The following is a 17,572-nucleotide window of genomic DNA, read 5'->3' on the forward strand; positions in this document are numbered from 1 at the left end:
TGAGATGATCTAAAAAGTACCCATACAGTATTTGGTGCCAGTAAGGTAGAACTATTGGAAAAACCTTGTAAAAACGTCTTTACAGTGCCCCTATTTTTAATTTTAATTTTAAAAAATGTTTTGGTATTTTTTTTAAATAACAGATTTTATTTTTTTTTATTTTTTTTATTTTTTTCCATTTATTTTTATTAGTTGGAGGCTAACTACTTTACAGTATTGTAGTGGTTTTTGCCATACGTTGACATGAATCAGACATGGATTTACATGTGTTCCCCATCCCGATCCCCCCTCCCACCTCTCTCCATCCCATCCCTCTGGGTCTTCCCAGTGCACCAGGCCTGAGCACTTGTCTCATGCATCCAACCTGGGCTGATGATCTGTTTCACCCTTGATAATATACATGTTTCGATGCTGTTCTCTTGAAACATCCCACCCTCGCCTTCTCCCACAGAGTCCAAAAGTCTGTTCTGTACATCTGTGTCTCTTTTTTCTGTTTTGCATATAGGGTTATCGTTACCCTCTTTCTAAATTCCATATATATGTGTTAGTATACTGTAATGGTCTTTATCTTTCTGGCTTACTTCACTCTGTATAATGGGCTCCAGTTTCATCCATCTCATTAGAACTGATTCAAATTAATTCTTTTTAACAGCTGAGTAATATTCCATGGGGTATATGTACTACAGCTTCCTTATCCATTCATCTGCTGATGGGCATCTAGGTTGCTTCCATGTCCTGGCTATTATAAACAGTGCTGCGATGAACATTGGGGTGCACGTGTCTCTTTAGATCTGGTTTCCTCCATGTGTATGCCCAGAAGTGGGATTTCTGGGTCATATGGCAGTTCTATTTCCAGTTTTTTAAGAAATCTCCACACTGTTCTCCATAACGGCTGTACTAGTTTGCATTCCCACCAACAGTGTAAGAGGGTTCCCTTTTCTCCACACCCTCTCCAGCATTTATTGCTTGTAAACTTTTGGATAGCAGCCATCCTGACTGGCGTGTAATGGTACCTCATTGTGGTTTTGATTTGCATTTCTCTGATAATGAGTGATGTTGAACATCTTTTCATGTGTTTGTTAGCCATCTGTATGTCTTCTTTGAAGAAATGTCTGTTTAGCTCTTTGGCCCATTTTTTGATTGGGTCATTTATTTTTCTGGAATTGAGCTTCAGGAGTTGCTTGTATATTTTTGAGATTAATCCTTTGCTGTTGCTTCATTTGCTATTATTTTCTCCCAATCTGAGGGCTGTCTTTTCACCTTACTTATAGTTTCCTTTGTAGTGCAAAAGCTTTTAAGTTTCATTAGGTCCCATTTGTTTATTTTTGCTTTTATTTCCAATATTCTGGGAGGTGGGTCATAGAGGATCTTGCTGTGATTTATGTCGGAGAGTGTTTTGCCTATGTTCTCCTCTAGGATTTTTATAGTTTCTGGTCTTACATTTAGATCTTTAATCCATTTTGAGTTTATTTTTGTGTATGGTGTTAGAAAGTGCTCTAGTTTCATTCTTTTACAAGTGGTTGACCAGTTTTCCCAGCACCACTTGTTAAAGAGGTTGTCTTTTTTTCATTGTATATCCTTGCCTCCTTTGTCAAAGATAAGGTGTCCATAGGTTCGTGGATTTATCTCTGGGCTTTCTATTCTGTTCCATTGATCTATATTTCTGTCTTTGTGCCAGTACCATACTGTCTTAATGACTGTGGCTTTGTAGTATAGTCTGAAGTCAGGCAGGTTGATTCCTCCAGTTCCATTCTTCTTTCTCAAGATTACTTTGGCTATTCAAGGTTTTTTGTATTTCCATACAAATTGTGAAATTATTTGTTCTAGTTTTGTGAAAAATACCATTAGTAGCTTGATAGGGATTACATTGAATCTATGCATTGCCTTGGGTAGTATAGTCATTTTGACAATATTGATTCTTCCAATCCATGAACACGGTATATTTGTCCATCTGTTTGTGTCCTCTTTGATTTCTTTCATCAGTGTTTTATAGTTTTCTATGTACAGGTCTTTTGTTTCTTTAGGTAGATATACTCCTATGTATTTTATTCTTTTTGTTGCAATGGTAAATGGTATTGTTTCCTTAATTTCTCTTTCTGTTTTCTCATTGTTAGTGTATAGGAATGCAAGGGATTTCTGTGTGTTAATTTTATATCCTGCAGCTTTACTATATTCATTGATTAGCTCTAGTAATTTTCTGGTAGAGTCTTTAGGGTTTTCTATGTAGAGGATCATGTCATCTGGAAACAGCGAGAATTTCACTTCTTCGTTTCCTATCTGGATTCCTTTTATTTCTTTTTCTGCTCTGATTGCTGTGGCCAAAACTTCCAAAACTATGTTGAATGGTAGTGGTGAGAGTGGGCACCCTTGTCTTGTTCCTGATTTGAGGGGAAATGCTTTCAATTTTTCACCATTGAGGGTAATGTTTGCTGTGGGTTTGTCATATATAGCTTTTATTATGTATAGGTATGTTCCTTTTATTCCTGCTTTCTGGAGAGTTTTAATCATAAATGGATGTTGAATTTTGTCAAAGGCTTTTTCTGCATCTATTGAGATAATCATATGTTTTGGTATTTTTTGCTACCCAAGGGAATGCTTTGAATTGTTACCCAGTGGTATTGGTTGGCATAGTTAATTATCAATGGTGGCATCACTAGAGAAAGAATTGGCTACCCACTCCAGTATTATTGCCTGGAAAATCCCATTGACAGAGGAGACTGGTGGTCTACAGTCCATAGGATTGCAAAGAGTTGCACATGACTTAATGACTAAACAACAACAATCACTGACTATCACATTGCTTTTGATGACTGTAGGTGTTTCCCTGGCTCCTGAACTCTATGCCTCCCTGCCAGGATCCTTCTTTATACCTGACTTTTCTGCTGTTCTTCCTGGCTTGGGATGGACAAGAGGCATCAAGCTGTTACATCCACCATCCTAGGGTTTCCTTTGGAACCACGCTGAGTAGTTGTGGTCCTGGAATCCACTTTGCCATCTTCACAGCATGCTGCTTGGCCAGAATCCTCCAATAATGTATGTTTGCCAATCTGTAATCCTTTTTCTTTTATGTCCCAGGAAGGAAAATCTATTCACTGTTTCTTTCTTTGGGGCTCTGCTTGGTCGTCGTTGCTACACATGGGCTTCTCTAGCTGTGATGACCGGAGGCTCCTCTCTAGTTGGGGTTCATGGCCTTCTCATTGCAGTAGCTTCTCTCCTTTTGGGGCACAGCTCGAGGGTGAGCAGTTGTCAGTAGCTGTGGCACATGGGCTGGGGTGCCCCACAGCGTGTGGCGTCTCCCCAGACCAGGGATGGAACCCCCATCCCCTGCAGCGACAGGTGGATTCTTAACCACTGGGCCACCAGGGAAGTCCCGTTCACTGTTCTGAGAGTCTATTCCTAGATCAGAAACTCCTGAGAATTCCCCACCTGCTGGAAGTGAGCAGAAAAACCCCACAGCCTGTGTCTTCTGTCTCTCTCCCTTTCTAAATTTTCATGACCCGGGAGTAAATGAATGTTTGGGAATCTGTTTCATTTTTTATGAAAGTTAGAGTGTTTCTAAGTTAAATATCCTAATTTGTTTTCCCTTAGTCATAACTAAGTTGCACGTGTCAGGAAAAAGTCACTCTTTCTGGGAGTAGATTTGGCAGGGGTAGGGGCCAAGGAAGAGAGCCTATGAATGAATCCACATAGAAATAGTAAAAGGTTCTGATCCTCTGGGAGGAAGGAGAAAAATAGCAAAACCCTGCTGGGCTGTATTTTATCCATTATGTCTGCTGAGAAATTAGGGTCAGGACCCAGAAGCTTTGCGCTATCTCCCGGTGTTTGTTTCAGCTTAGGTGGGGTGGGCTTCTCCCTTTGATGGGTCATTTCCTTCTCTCCTTTCACATTCCAGGCTGCATTAAGATGACAAATTTCACTTACAGGGCTTGGGCACAGACATGAACACTTGAGCTATTGAGCTAACAGAGTGAGTGCAGAGGAGTCGATTTATGGTGGGGAAAATGGGGGTGTTTGAGGAAGGCAAAAGTTCCGGAGAGCTCAGCTCTGCATCTGAGCACAGACGGGGTGGCCCAGGTGCTGCCCCCACCCCAGACCCTCCCTCTCAAACCTCATCACAAGTCTCAAGGGTGGAAGAGAAAGGCGAAAGGGATTAAGAAATGTGTTTAAAGCTCATGCTCACATCCTAGACTGCATCGCTTGCACATGAAACTTTTTTTTTTGGACATAATCTTGTAGAGGGCTTTGCAGAAATATTTACGGTGAAATAGGTAGAATAAAGGTCCTGTGTCCTTTTCTATCTGTGAACTGTGCAATAAATACTTCTCTTTTCTTACCCCTCCTTTAGCAAGGGAAAAAAAAATCTTGGACGACAAAGAGCGAGTCCATCACATCAAACATGACTGCGTTAAATGCTGAAATGTTCAAAGTCTGACTGAGATAGATAAAGGCTTTGATGGAAAGTGGATATTTCCCAGGGACATTACAAGCAATAATCCAGATGTTAGAGTGTAATGCAACGAGTGTCCCTGGATTGATCAGGAGCTCCAGCCAAGCCGGGCCTGGTGTAGGCCTTTGCCTTGCCCTCCCATGCTGTTCCGCCATATGGAACCTATCTCTGAGTCCCGTTAATAACCAGCTTTGGATTCCATTTTCACAGAGCTCATAGAGCTAAGTGGGGCTGTTTTATGGACAAGTTAGATAGAAGCCTTTCCAAGATAAACATCCAATTTGAAATTAGGACATACCAAGCCACAAAATTATTTTAGGGCATATTTCATGGAAACACTGCCATTTTTCTTAGGCAATTGCCAGACTGTAGGATGCCCTTTGATCCCTTGTGGACATTACTCCCTTCTTTATAAAAAGGATTTTGAAATAGTTGCAGTGTTTAGGGAGGAATATATCTGTCGGAACTTTGAAGCATGGCCCTGGGACAGGTCATGCTTCAGCTTATTGGTTGGCAAGTCAAACTTTAAGAAGAAGAAACATAAAAAAAGAAAGTGCAGCAGGATGTATGAATCAAATTCTCATTTTCTTTTTAAAGATGGAAGTTTTCAGCCTGTGTGCTTAGTAAGCTAGAGAATGTTTTAAATGTATCTATATGCACACACATAGAGTATAAACACATCTACATATGTATTTATATATGTACCTGTCTATACATTCTGATGGTATACATTGTTTTTAACAAATACAAAGTTACTTAACTTTATTTAATAGATTTTCATGATTGAATGTATTCTTTGTATAACCCCGCTTCAGATACAAGTTAGAGAAAGAATTGTTCCTGTTTTCAAGAGGAGAGGGTTTTTTCTCTTTTAAACAAATTATTTTCCCGTCTCCCTTTCCTGTTCTGTTTCTGCACCTTCAGAACTCTGTGTGTGTGTGTGTGAGAATTCCAGTTTCCAGAGAAAAGCAACCTAGATATGAAATTGGGAGTATACATTTCCGTAAAATATTTTTGTTTAAGGAAATCATAAAATGACCCAAATGCTCGGCATCATTGCATCATTTATTAAGAGGGGTGGAGTGACGTGTGTCGGATGAGGTAAGCTGGCATGTAATTAACCCGGCACTGACATACCGTTCGTTGTGATGAATTGTGAGGAACTGGTGTCCAAGCAAATTGATACCTAAATGATCTCAAAGATATAGTGAGCAGATGACAGGAATGAATATATAGTGTTAGAAATTCATTGCTCTGCTGTGATTCTCGACACCGTCTACGTTCTTGAGCCCATTTATTTCTCCCTCAAATTAAGCCATCCACCCTCGTGGCAGTCACTTACTGAATGGAGAATGTGAATGAATTCTGCCAACCGAACACAGCCTGTGGATCGTGTCAGGGACTCTCACTCAAACAAACTCACCATAAAACGATACTGTCCAGACCTTCAGGGTATTTAAAAATGTTAGAGGAATAGACGTTACTTGTATGGAGTGTGATCATGGCATGGTGCTTATGTAAAAACAGATAAGTATTTTGCTTTCAGATATTTCAGCCAGAGAAAACATTAGTGAAGCAGGGAAAGATGTGACAAGATTGACAAAATGCGATGAATAAGCACGTGGAGGTTTGTTGCGCGGCTCTGTGTGTGTGTGTGTGTGTTTGAAGATTTATATAATGGAAATTAAAAATAAAGTGTGCTTGCCCTCTTTATGATTTAACTATAGGGGATATTTGCCTTTTTCTATATTCTGTTTAAGCTGTGTGTGATGTAGAAAAGGAAAAAAAAAAGAAGGTAACAGTTACTGAACACTTACTGGGTCCCAGGCCCTAGTCTGTATTCGTTATCCAAACTTCCCCTCCCACCAGATCTGCAGAGTTCATTTGGCTCTCAAGCTGATTATAGGCTGTATCTGGACCTGTGAATCTTGCAGTATTATTAGGCTTTTTTGTTGTCCCCTAAGAGATAAGGCTCAGCAGTAAAGAGTCTGCCTGCAATGCAGGAGATACAGGAGACTCAGGTTCGACCCCTGGGTCGGGAAGATTCCCTGGAGGAGGAAATGGCACCCCACTCCAGTTTTCTTGCCTGGGAAATCCCATGGACAAAGAGGCCCATGGGGCAGCAAAAGAGTTGGACACAACTTAGTGACTGAGCACAGCAAGAAATAAAGGGAGGTGGGGACAGATTCAAGTGTGAGGGATAACTTCAAAGCCGTAATTTTGAAATGCCCAGAGGTGGTTTGTTTCCCTGCAGAGCAGTGCCTGCTTCTTATATCTCTGTTTCCCAGAATGCCTCTCTTCCCTTTCTACTGTCAGAGTAGCCAAAGGCCCATTTGGAAGATTCTGCCAAAGAGCACGTGTGGGTGGGCGTGAAGGCCGGTGCCAGGTGCAAGTGTTGTTTGAATCCATCCTTCACTGGAGGCTCCGAGTCCAGTGCTTGAGAAGGAAGTCACGTAACTGTGAGTGTAGGTTTATAGAACCAGTGAAGAATATTAACGCATTCACTAGGCAGGGAGTGCTGTTTCTCATGAATATTGAAAGCTGGACCACCCCCTCTGATCACCAAAGTCACACTCAAGAATTATCAGCAAGTTTATATGTCATCTTTATTTCTTTGCTTTAGTCCTCTTTGATACGCAACCTCCGGCTCTCAGAGTCCTTGAAAAAGAACCAACTCTGGAACGGGATTATAAGTATAACTTTGTTGGAAGGAAGGAATGTCTCAGGCGGAAGCGTGGCAGAGATGTTTGTCCAGTTGAAACTGGGAGATCAGAGGTATAAAAGTAAGGTAAGTTCTGTCAATTCCTAAAGGAGAACAGTGTCTTTAAGATGAAAACAATGGGGAAAAAAAATGTATGTTTTCCCCTTCTAAACTTTGCAAGAATAGAATTTATTTTTAACTCTCTTGTGTGGATTAGGAGCACCCCAGAAAACAAAATAAATATACAGATGCTGTCTGTTAATATGGGCATTTGATTGCTTAATGTCATTTACTTTAATATAGTCACTGGAGCTAGAGAAAGCTTATTAAACAATAGATTTGAATGCATGGCTTATTTTCATTTTGAAAATAAACAACTGTGTTTCAGAGATTGTGCTGAAAAGGATTACTAAATGTTTTCAAAAATCCTACAAAAATAAAATAGTGTAATATGTTATAGTTGAATTAAAATACTTGAGTTAAACTAACTAAACGTATTTTCAAAATTATACACTCCTGGCTTTCTCTACCTTGTTGGTATGAACACCAAAAATAGACATCTAACACTGCTGTTTGCTTGCTCTGTTTTTTTTTTTTTTTAAGCTATCTAAATGTATTAAAAATGATTTGTTTTGAACAAAAGTAATAGTTTTTTTTTTTTCTTAGCCGTCTTTAAAAATCAATCATCTTATTCCACTGATCCAAATTCCATTTAATTTTTAATCTCAGTAATTCGGTGTGGTTTTTATTTCAAAAACCCTAGTCTCCAAACCATGGTAATTAATTAGTTTTACATAACTGTCAGACAGGAATATTTCCTATGTTTTATGGATTGAGGGAACTAGGGTACTTGAAAATTAAGTCACTTGCCAAAAGCCACATAGGAAGAAAAACATCAGAGTGGAAGACTTTGAAAATAGGCCCGAGGGTATTTGCAGTTGGGGCTTTCCGGTGTAGCGGCCTTAACTGAAGCAGACTAGTTAGAGGATGACTTAGTGGGACAAGAGGTTGTCTCTGCTGCACAACTTTCAGTGCAAAATCAAATATTAAAGGTCATTTACTCCAGCGCAAGCAGTAGAGAACTGAAGCTCATGTTGAAGAATTGTTGATTATGAGAAATGCAAAAAATTGAAGCAAAGTTATGGCCAAAATGTACAGATGATAATTTTACGTAGGCAGTTTTAGGCTGTACCTCACAATGAGTGTATCCAGGATAAGCAGAGCTCTCCATTAAGATTCCTTTAACCATCCAGCATCAGGGTAAGGATTTATAGAAAAATTATTCATCACTAAGCGCACTTACCCTTTTAGACTAAGGTGAAGTGTAGAAAGAGTCCAGTATCTGCTGCATTCCCCCTTGGGGAATATTGCACTTAATTTGTGATCAAATGGGCTTTTTTTCCTGCATAGTTTCTAAATTCTGTGATCTGATATATTTAAACCCAATGATGATGAAAAACAGCGTAGATGATGTTATGTGATGTTGGCTGCAGTTGAGGTCTAAGCAGTTCATTTTTTCCCACGCGAAGAAACTTGGCCCCAAGATTTAATCATTGGCCCTGAGTTCCTGGTATTTAGTGGCCCACATTTTTGCTCACTTTTTATTCACAAATTGAATCTCTGTGTAAATGAAACAGAAAAGAAAGTCTTGCCAGTGAATCAAACACATAAGCAGTTTGAAATCCCTCTTGGAGAACATGGAAACACTTGTGGAGTTTTCCAACCACGCATGTTCATTTTTAGGTTTGGCTGCAGTGGAATTTCCTAGTCTTCCTCTGACTCCAGTGACTGGATTCAGGAAATTTGAATTTAGAAATAGGCAGTCACATACAAGTTATGGGTTTCTCCTGTAATGCATCTGACAGATGTTAATTAAGATCCCAGATTGTTAATTTATATAGTTCCTAAGCCAGCGCTGAAATGGATGTGCCAATAAAAATGTTATTTCCATTTGATTAACCAATTAGAAGTATCTTTTGTAAGAGAGAACAGCTATAAAATGTCTATTGAGATATAATATTATATAGAGAGCATAGCTCAATAGTCATTATTATATATGTGTAATAAATATTATCCATGTATCAAAAATAGATATTTTGTATATCTGTAGCATTTATTGTTTCTTTGGGGATAACAGTGCTCTTTCTCATTTGGTGGATAAATGAGTGAATCAGGGGGTCAGCTAAAAAAGTATGATGTTTTGCCAATTCTTAAAACCTCGACATGCCTTTCATTTCCGAAAAGGAAAATTTTAACTGTATAAGAGTGATCATAACCATCATTATGATCGCCTTCCTGCTGTTTAGAAATGAAATGAATGTGTAGCTGCAATAGTGATGAATGCCATTTTAAGAAAATAAATATTATAACTGCATGTTTTCTAGACACTGTGTAAGAGTGCAAATCCGCAGTGGCGGGAACAGTTTGACTTTCACTACTTCTCTGACAGGATGGGCATTTTGGACATTGAAGTGTGGGGAAAGGACAGCAAAAAGCACGAGGAGCGTTTGGGCACGTGAGTCTCTTCTGCTTTCTAAACAGTGGGAGACGCGTCTGCATGAGGCTGGTCTATAGCATTGTCTTTATCTGGTTGATCTTAGAGTAAAACCTCATATTCCCACCCCAAGGAGCTATAAGTTAGCTGGACCTTAACCCAGGGAAGACTTTTTCATTTATTAATTGATATATGCCACTTGGTATTGATTACAACAGAAGAAAATCGTTACATGTCAGGAATTCTCTTAAGAAAGATAATGTCCCATCTCAGACTCTTTGGGAAATGCTGGTATAAGTTTCCAATGTACTCTATGAGTTTGGTTTTGCTATTTAGTGAAAATACCATATAATTCAGTAACACTATGAAGGTAGGTGTTCCAAATGGATGGAAATTTTCCACTGTCCTCTGTGAACTTCGTGGCAAGTCATAATAAAATCTGTTGAGGCCAGGTCAGTTTTATTTGTGTACTTTGGATCTTCCAGACTTAATTGAGGTGCTTGCTTGTATATAATGAGAAATATTGTAAGTATTTATGGTTTCCCTATAGGATTATAGGAAGACTATAGTTAAATGCGATTCTGCCCACATTGTGGCTGCCTCATGCCTCAGCATGAAGGAGATGCTGGTGGAAGCATACATCTCTGATCTTCCTGGGAAGCCTGCAAGTTCACAATATTATCCTTATTTTATAGATGAGGGAATGGGGTGCTGAGGTTTGCAGAATCTTGGCAGAGTAGTGAGTGCGAGAGTCAGGATTATCTGTTTTCAAAGACCAAGTTTTTTCTCCCAGACCACTACATTTTGTTCAACCCATTAGGCATCCAGTGTGTCCACCCATCCTAAATTTAGAATACAGCATTTAAAGGGCTCTCAACGTCTGTTTGTGGTCTTTTTCAAACCAAGTTCCCTGGAGCCCTGGGTTCAGGGAGGTGCGATGGGGTCAGCCTTCAGGATAATCAGGCTGTTCTGAAACCAGAGCATCTCCACTTCTGCCTGTGCGCTGCAGCGGGGCTCATCCCAGGCAAGAGTTTTCCTGCTGGAAATAAAAGTTTGAGAGCCCTTCATCCAGTAGAACCCCTTCATTTTTCAGATGAGGAAGCCCAGAGGTCCAGGATGTTCTGTTTTTCAATCAGCAAGGAATTTAGGGGCCAAAATAGGCTGTGCCCAGCGAACCCCAGACTGAATGCAGTGTTTTTTTTCTGTGTAAAATGCTTAGCAGAGGTGGTTGCATGAAACATCGGTTTTCTTTGCTGCTGTTATCCCATCCCAGGATTCTTGGGCTTCTCTTGTGACTCAGCTGGTAAAGAATCTACCTGCAATGCGGGAGACCTGGGTTCGATCCCTGGGTTGGGAAGGTTCCCTGGAGAAGGGAAAGGCTACCCTCTCCAGTATTCTAGCCTGGAGAATTCCATGGACTATATAGTCCATGGGGTCACAAAGAGTCAGACACAACTGAGTGACTTGCACTTTCATCCTATCCCATCTCAGTAACTTATCCTGAGACACACAGGAGGAATTTTGGAGACCATGGCATGTTCCTCCATGCTTGTCTGCAGAGGAACCCTGTCGACAGAATGGTCTGGTTTGTCCCACGGTGCTTAATAATCCGGGCTCTCACCCCCCTGATGGCGACACTGTTGCCCATTTATCATGTGGAACATACACACACACACATCCACCCATGTAAACACTGGCTAGGAGGGCCGGGCTGCCTCCAACTGAGACCGGGGCGCTCTTCCTGCCGTGTGCGTGTCGTGGCCCCGGTTCCATTGCTTTGCGTAGCCTGCTCATCCCCAGTTCTCTGCTGCTCTGGTAGGTAGTAGCTGTGCTTCCCTGGAGATCTGCAGGGCCTTTGGGCACCAAACTGGGTCCTGTCACTCTCCTGCGCAGGAGAGAGGTCCTCCTGTGGTCCAGAATGCCTAGATTTTTCTCTGTCAGATGCTTTCCTAGTCTCCCCGCTCCTCCGTTCTCACAGAATAACTTAGACACCTGAGTGTTCTCAGCACCTCCCACGCCGGGAACCACTGTGACACCCCTGTGCCCTGCCAACACCCATGGCAGAAGGATCAGACAGTCTGTGCTAGCCAGCGGAGCATGGATAAGTCACGTCAGTGCCCAGATGCAGAGAACTCTGTGTCCCAAAGCGTTATCTGAATGATGGCATGTGAGCCCCCGGTGATGGATGGCCCGTGTGTTATTTCAGTAGGTGCAGAGAGTAATGGCCTTTCATTTCATGTGTCATTGTGCCGTCGTGTTTCCTTCACATAGTAGGAAATGCTTTTTCAAATGAGTGTTAAGTTTCTTTACAGACACAGAAAATAATTGGAGATGTCCCTCTTATGCCATGTTTTGTCATCTGGGTCTTCATTTATTATTTGCGCTGTTTCCTGTTTGTAACTTAGACATATACCTGCCCCAAGTGGCCATTCTGCCCTTCCTCTTCATGGGCTTTAATGGAATTTTTTTGGGTATCCTTTTCCTTTTTCCTCTCCTGAGGTACAGAAGATAACAAAAGTGTCTCTTGGGTTGGCTACACAGCGTTACCCAGAGTGAACTTTGAGGTGGGGTGAGACATCCCCTAAAATATACCGCTGCTTGTCATAGTGAAAGGAGAGATCGTGTTGGCATATGGATATCACAGACCTTGTTACATACTGTTCCTTCTTACATAAAAGTGTTCACTCTTTGTTTTCCTGTTTTTGTTGTAATTCTTAAGGATCAGTTATTTTCTCTCCCAACTCTTGGGAAGTACCTTTTTGTGTCAGGAGGGTCTTTGGCAATGTTGAATGTTTTCAGACCTGTCTCATAATTTGTCTTTGGATAACACCATGATGCTAGCAATTTAAAGTTCTGCACGGCCTCTCTGAGAAAGTTTTCCCCCACTGAAGCTTCCCCTGGCAGGCATTGCGAGAGGAGGGAAGGAACACTTTGAGTTGTGTTTCCTGGGCTATCTGGTAACCACAACACTTGGAAGCGAGAGACCTTGGGCAGTGGCCTTTCTTGTGGTTTTTCCATCTGTGTAACAGGGTCTTCAGCCAACTTGCAGGTCATCATGGCAACCGGCAACCATGTTATTGTTGGTTGCTATTATTACTCCTATTAATTTTGAGATTTTTTTTTTTCTGGAGAGTAACTGCAGATCCCCACAACTAAATTGTGCTATTTAAGTATTTGAGATATGACTGGTTAAAATTCAGCTCAATTTTGTTTATTCAAAACAGAATAGAGATTTTTCGTGTGTGTTTTTTGGTAGAAGTGAGCAGTGACTATCTTCCAGGATGTGATGGGAAGGACATTTAATGACTGGAGAACTGAACAGTGTCAATTAGCCTGACCGACATTGGTTTTGTAGCCGTGGATGGTGGTCGACTGGGACAGTGGTCAGTTATGGTCATAACTGGCATTTGTGTTGGCATTGGTGGGTTGCTAGCTTAGTGATAGTTTAGGCTTGTCCCGCCTCCCCAGCCACATGGCAGCCAGCCTCCTCCAGGCTCTCCTGAGTCCTGGGGAGCTTTCTGAAATTCCTTGTGTCCTCATGGTCCACCTGTGGGCTTCCGCTGAGCCACAGGTAACTCCTGAGGAGGTCAGAGCTGGTGAGATGAAGGTGCTTGGGCAAACCAACACCCCACCCCCCAATCCAGGGTGCCTGCTAACTCAGGTGTTTATTCATGGGCAAAAAAAAAAAAACCAAAAAAACAACAGTCTTTTGAGTCCATCAATGGTCCAGAAACAGTGGATTTTTAGGAGGAGTAAGAAATAAAGCTAAATATAACATGCCCCAGCTTTTAAACAAAATGGCAAGAGTAGAAATATAGGTTCATCTTCTTGTCAACCTGCACCATTTCAACATAATCATACCATTTTCTTAAAGTATATTTTACATTTCCCTGTGATTCTGGTGATTAATTTGTTACAGAATATTCTAGCTTCCAAGGTGGCAGTGGTAAGGAATCTGCCTGCGAATGTAGGAGACATAAGAGATGCAAGTTCTATCCCTGAACTGGGAAAATCCCCTGGGGGAGGAAATGGCAACCCCCTCCCGTATTCTTGCCTGGAAAATTATGTGGACAGAGGAGCCTGGTGGGCTATAGTCCACGGGGTTGCAAAGAGTCAGACACGACTGAGCATGCATGCACAGTCGCATGCAGACTTAGTTTGGAAAAGTTAAGAATGAGATTGCACAAGCTCCTTTTAACTGGGCTGCCACAGAGCCAATCCTGAGTCCCACGTGGTGCCTTGGAAAGTGGCTGTGACGTGCTGCCCATTTACTTGTGACCCCGATGCGCAGGAGACTCGGGGTATTTCTTTGGGCAGATCACACCCCATGTCGCTGATCTGCTTTTACAGCAAGCTTGACACAGTCTCCATTTGCTTCCTATTCACCCCCGTTCTTAGCCTCTGAGATTTACAGCTTTTAAAACTCTAGGACTCTTTTCTGCCCCCTTGCATTTAAGTTAAAAGCTGACCAGTCTATAATATAAAACATAGAATTATGGTAATGAATAAGAGGTTAAAAGCTATCATGGCAAGTGGAACTTAGCAGGTTTGGCTGACTGATATGGTAAAAATTATGTGTTGAATTAAAACATTAAAATGTGGTGGGATTAATGGAGAAAGACAGGAACAGCAGGTCAGAAACAATGCTAAATCAGCGCATTAACTGCCGTTGGGCTGGAGAGGCTGGCTTTAATATATGCAGAGAAAAAAATAAAGCTTGCTGAGGGAAAAAAAAGAAAAGTAATTTAGTCATTGTTTTCTCCAGGTGAATAGAAATGCAGACATCTGAATCTGGGAGGCATCCAGTACATATATTTCTTTCCCTTTCTTTTTTATATAGAGGAGGAAATAGACTCTACAAAATGTTCAGTTGGTTAACAAAAAAGAAACACTGACTTTATAATTTGGAGTGTTTGACTTTGAATTTTATTTTGCCACTAGGATTCATTTTGTTCATTCATTTTACTCAACAAACACTGAGCATGTTGTGTATCAGACATCCTACCAAAAGCTGGGGGTTCACGTGTGGATCGTGTCCTCAGGCACTAGGTTGTGGGCAGCTTTCTGGAAGAAGAGCGTCTCAGCTGAGACCTGTAACATGGGTGGTGGTTAGCCTGACTAGATTGGAGAAAGAACGTTTCAGGAAGTTGGGACCACATGGGCAGAGACTTAAAGAGGGAGAAGATGTACTGAGAAACTTGAAAGGAATGCGAAGAGTGGGTGATGTCAGGCAACCAGACTAGAGCGGAAGCTGGAGTGAGGTCACAAAGCCTTCGGATTCCATCTCCTGCCCGTGAACCATGGCTGGACCTGGCTAGACCCAGACACACCGGTGTCCTGCTCCTTCCTGTTCACCACTTGTTCCCACAGTGGACCTCTGATGGACTGAATGATCTATGACCTGACTTCAGAATGATGATTTCCTGGTCCCCTAAGGGCCGGTGTGTAGCACCTGTTGAATTATGGTCCACACATGGTTAATCCCCTTCCCGTTGGAGCTGCACATGAGACGCCCTGACAGCATACCTGATTGGTTAATGCTCATTACTCGTGTGTTTTGCATGGATGCTCTGCACACTGTTTTCCACATTGTCTCTTTCAGTACAGTTTCATAAGTTTTATTGCTTTATCAGTTTTTGTTAAAAAACACGTCTTTGGATATGTTGGCCAGAGTCTCTTGGGTTTTGGTGAGTTAACAGGTATTTTTCCTTTTAAATTGTTCATAGGGCAGTTATCTCTGATACCTTTATCAATGTGTCTGTACTGTCATTTACTAACCTGGGAAAAATTTTAAATACTTCCCCTGTTGTAATTCTTCACAGTTGAATGATTAGCATTTCTTTAGATTAGGGGTCAGCAAACTAGGACCTGCAGGTCAAGTCTAGAAGGCTGCTTGTTTTTGAGTAAAGTTTTATTGGAAAAGAGCACTGTTCATTTGTGTACATTGTCTATTACTGTTTCCATGTTACAGGGGAGAGTTGAGTAGTTGTAGCAGAGACCATGTAGCCCCAAACGAAATTACTCTCTGGCCCTTCATAGAAAAAGTGATCTTCATGCCCCATCATTTATTAATGTTGGTGTGGTTTTTAATGATAATTGGAACATTCATTATGAGAGCCTTTTAAACCGTGTATCCAAAAACTGAGTTTATTTTTCAAAGAAAATTTGCATCTAGAGTAGTTAGCTTAGTTTTCATCAAGCCTCATACAAGCTTGCCATTTGGGTAGAGTTTGGGAAGAAATTTGGGGGATACAAAAGAGAAAAGAGCATATATGGCAATACCTGAAAAATTCTAGAATTGATGAGTGAGTGAGTTGTGTTTATAAGAATGAGCAGGCATGAGGAAAGGAGGAGGTGGTGTTTTGCGTTGCTGAGGAATCTGGGCTGGATCTGTACTTCTAGGCATCCTCAGGGGCCAGCTCTGCACTTCACCTGTAACTGGTTACTAAACAGGTAACAGAAAGCCTTGGGGAAGAACAGCAGAGTGGCTAGTGCTTCAGGAGCGGTGAGAAAGATTGAAGTGCTGGCCAGATTATTTAGTATTTTCTCGGGGTAGAATGTGGTACCCTGTAGAAAATGAATGAAGTAGCCCAGAGTCTCCCTTTAAGATTTTTGTATTAAACTTGTCTTTGGTGAATGTATTTCAGAATGATTATATCTTAAAGATTTTATTTCCTTGCACCTGAAGAAGATCATTTTGTTCACATGATACTCACCTTTCTTCAGAAGTTTCAATGAGTATTATGGTAAAAGTGTTTTGAAATATGGAAGAAAAGTCTTTCTTATTTTTTTCTTCCACTGCTTTTGCTGGTCATATAGTAACCAGTTCCGAGCTTGGGGTTAATGTAATTATTTCTTCTGCCTCTGACTAACCTCCTGAGCATTCTGGTTCTCCTTCCAATGTGAAGATGAGCTGAAGCCATGGAGACAGAGGTTGACACAGAAAAATGGAAGGCCTGAAGGAAAGGGTTTTGTATGAGAGTCATTTCTTCTTACTCTCTTCTTCCCTCCTTTCTTCCAGAATGTGGAAGTGAGTGGGGCAGCCAGCTGGATAGAAGAGATGGGGAGAGAGCAGTTCAGTTCTAGAAAGTTCATAGAAAGTCACCCTTAGAGTTGGTGGTTAACACTAGGGAGAAGGTTGTTTTACATTAATTCTTAAGACTAAAGACGTCAGTGTTTTAAGAATCGATTAATTCATATGATGGGGCAGGGACCCTAAGAGACGGGGGTCATAATCCATGTGCAAAAGGATCAAGGATTAATTTTGACTCACCCGATGCTGTTGTATCAATTTAATTTGCTCTTTCAGGTCACTAAGAAAAGAAAAGTAAGCATTTGATTGAATTCACTCATTAATTAACTGAGAATGTAGAATCCATTAGGTCTGTCCTGAAATTACCTCATCTGGTGTTTATGTGGCTCTTATAACTAAAATAGGCAAGACTTTTTTTTTGTATAGGAATTCTTTGTTATCAAAATAAACTTTAAATATGAGATAGGTGCAAAAGTTTCATAGTGGGCAGAAATGATTGAAAAGTTTGTGAAAATGTGTAATTTCTGAGACAAAACCAAATATTTAGTTTGATGTGATTCACACTTGTTTAAATTAGTAAACTGCTGTGTTTAAGGAAGCTGTTCCTTTAAATAGGAGTATAAATAAATATTCTCCTATTTAAGGTTACCACTAGAGAAAAGTCTTAAACAAATTTGGATCATTCATCCTTCCATAGAAAGAGTTTTATTAAATGAAACTGTATATAACGGTGTAAAATAATGCTTAGCAAATATTCTTAAACAGATGTACTACTGCTTTATTTATTTAGAATTTGCAGGTCCTTAGTTTTGTAGAAATGGCATAAAGCACTTGATGTTTCTTCCCCAGCAAAATTAACTCCCTACTCACATACTTGCTTACAAAATTTACTAACCT

At 40.8% G+C, this 17,572-nt stretch overlaps 1 protein-coding gene across 5 annotated transcripts in view; it reads left to right on the forward strand.

The window, feature by feature from the left end:
* The window catches only part of MCTP2 (multiple C2 and transmembrane domain containing 2), a 254,411-nt gene that overhangs the window by 116,018 nt on the left and 120,821 nt on the right, over positions 1–17,572 (forward strand). For 4 of the 5 annotated variants that reach the window (XM_043489630.1, XM_043489631.1, XM_043489629.1 and 1 more), the window contains 2 exons: positions 7,071–7,235; positions 9,533–9,663. In XM_043489630.1, the coding sequence (XP_043345565.1) occupies positions 7,071–7,235; positions 9,533–9,663 (296 nt within the window). Of the gene's footprint in view, positions 1–7,070; positions 7,236–9,532; positions 9,664–17,572 lie in introns of those variants that run through there. The other variant, XM_043489634.1, reaches the window with a different exon arrangement.

This window comes from Cervus canadensis, chromosome 17 (genome assembly GCF_019320065.1).
Source record: "Cervus canadensis isolate Bull #8, Minnesota chromosome 17, ASM1932006v1, whole genome shotgun sequence".
Lineage (NCBI taxonomy): Eukaryota > Metazoa > Chordata > Mammalia > Artiodactyla > Cervidae > Cervus > Cervus canadensis.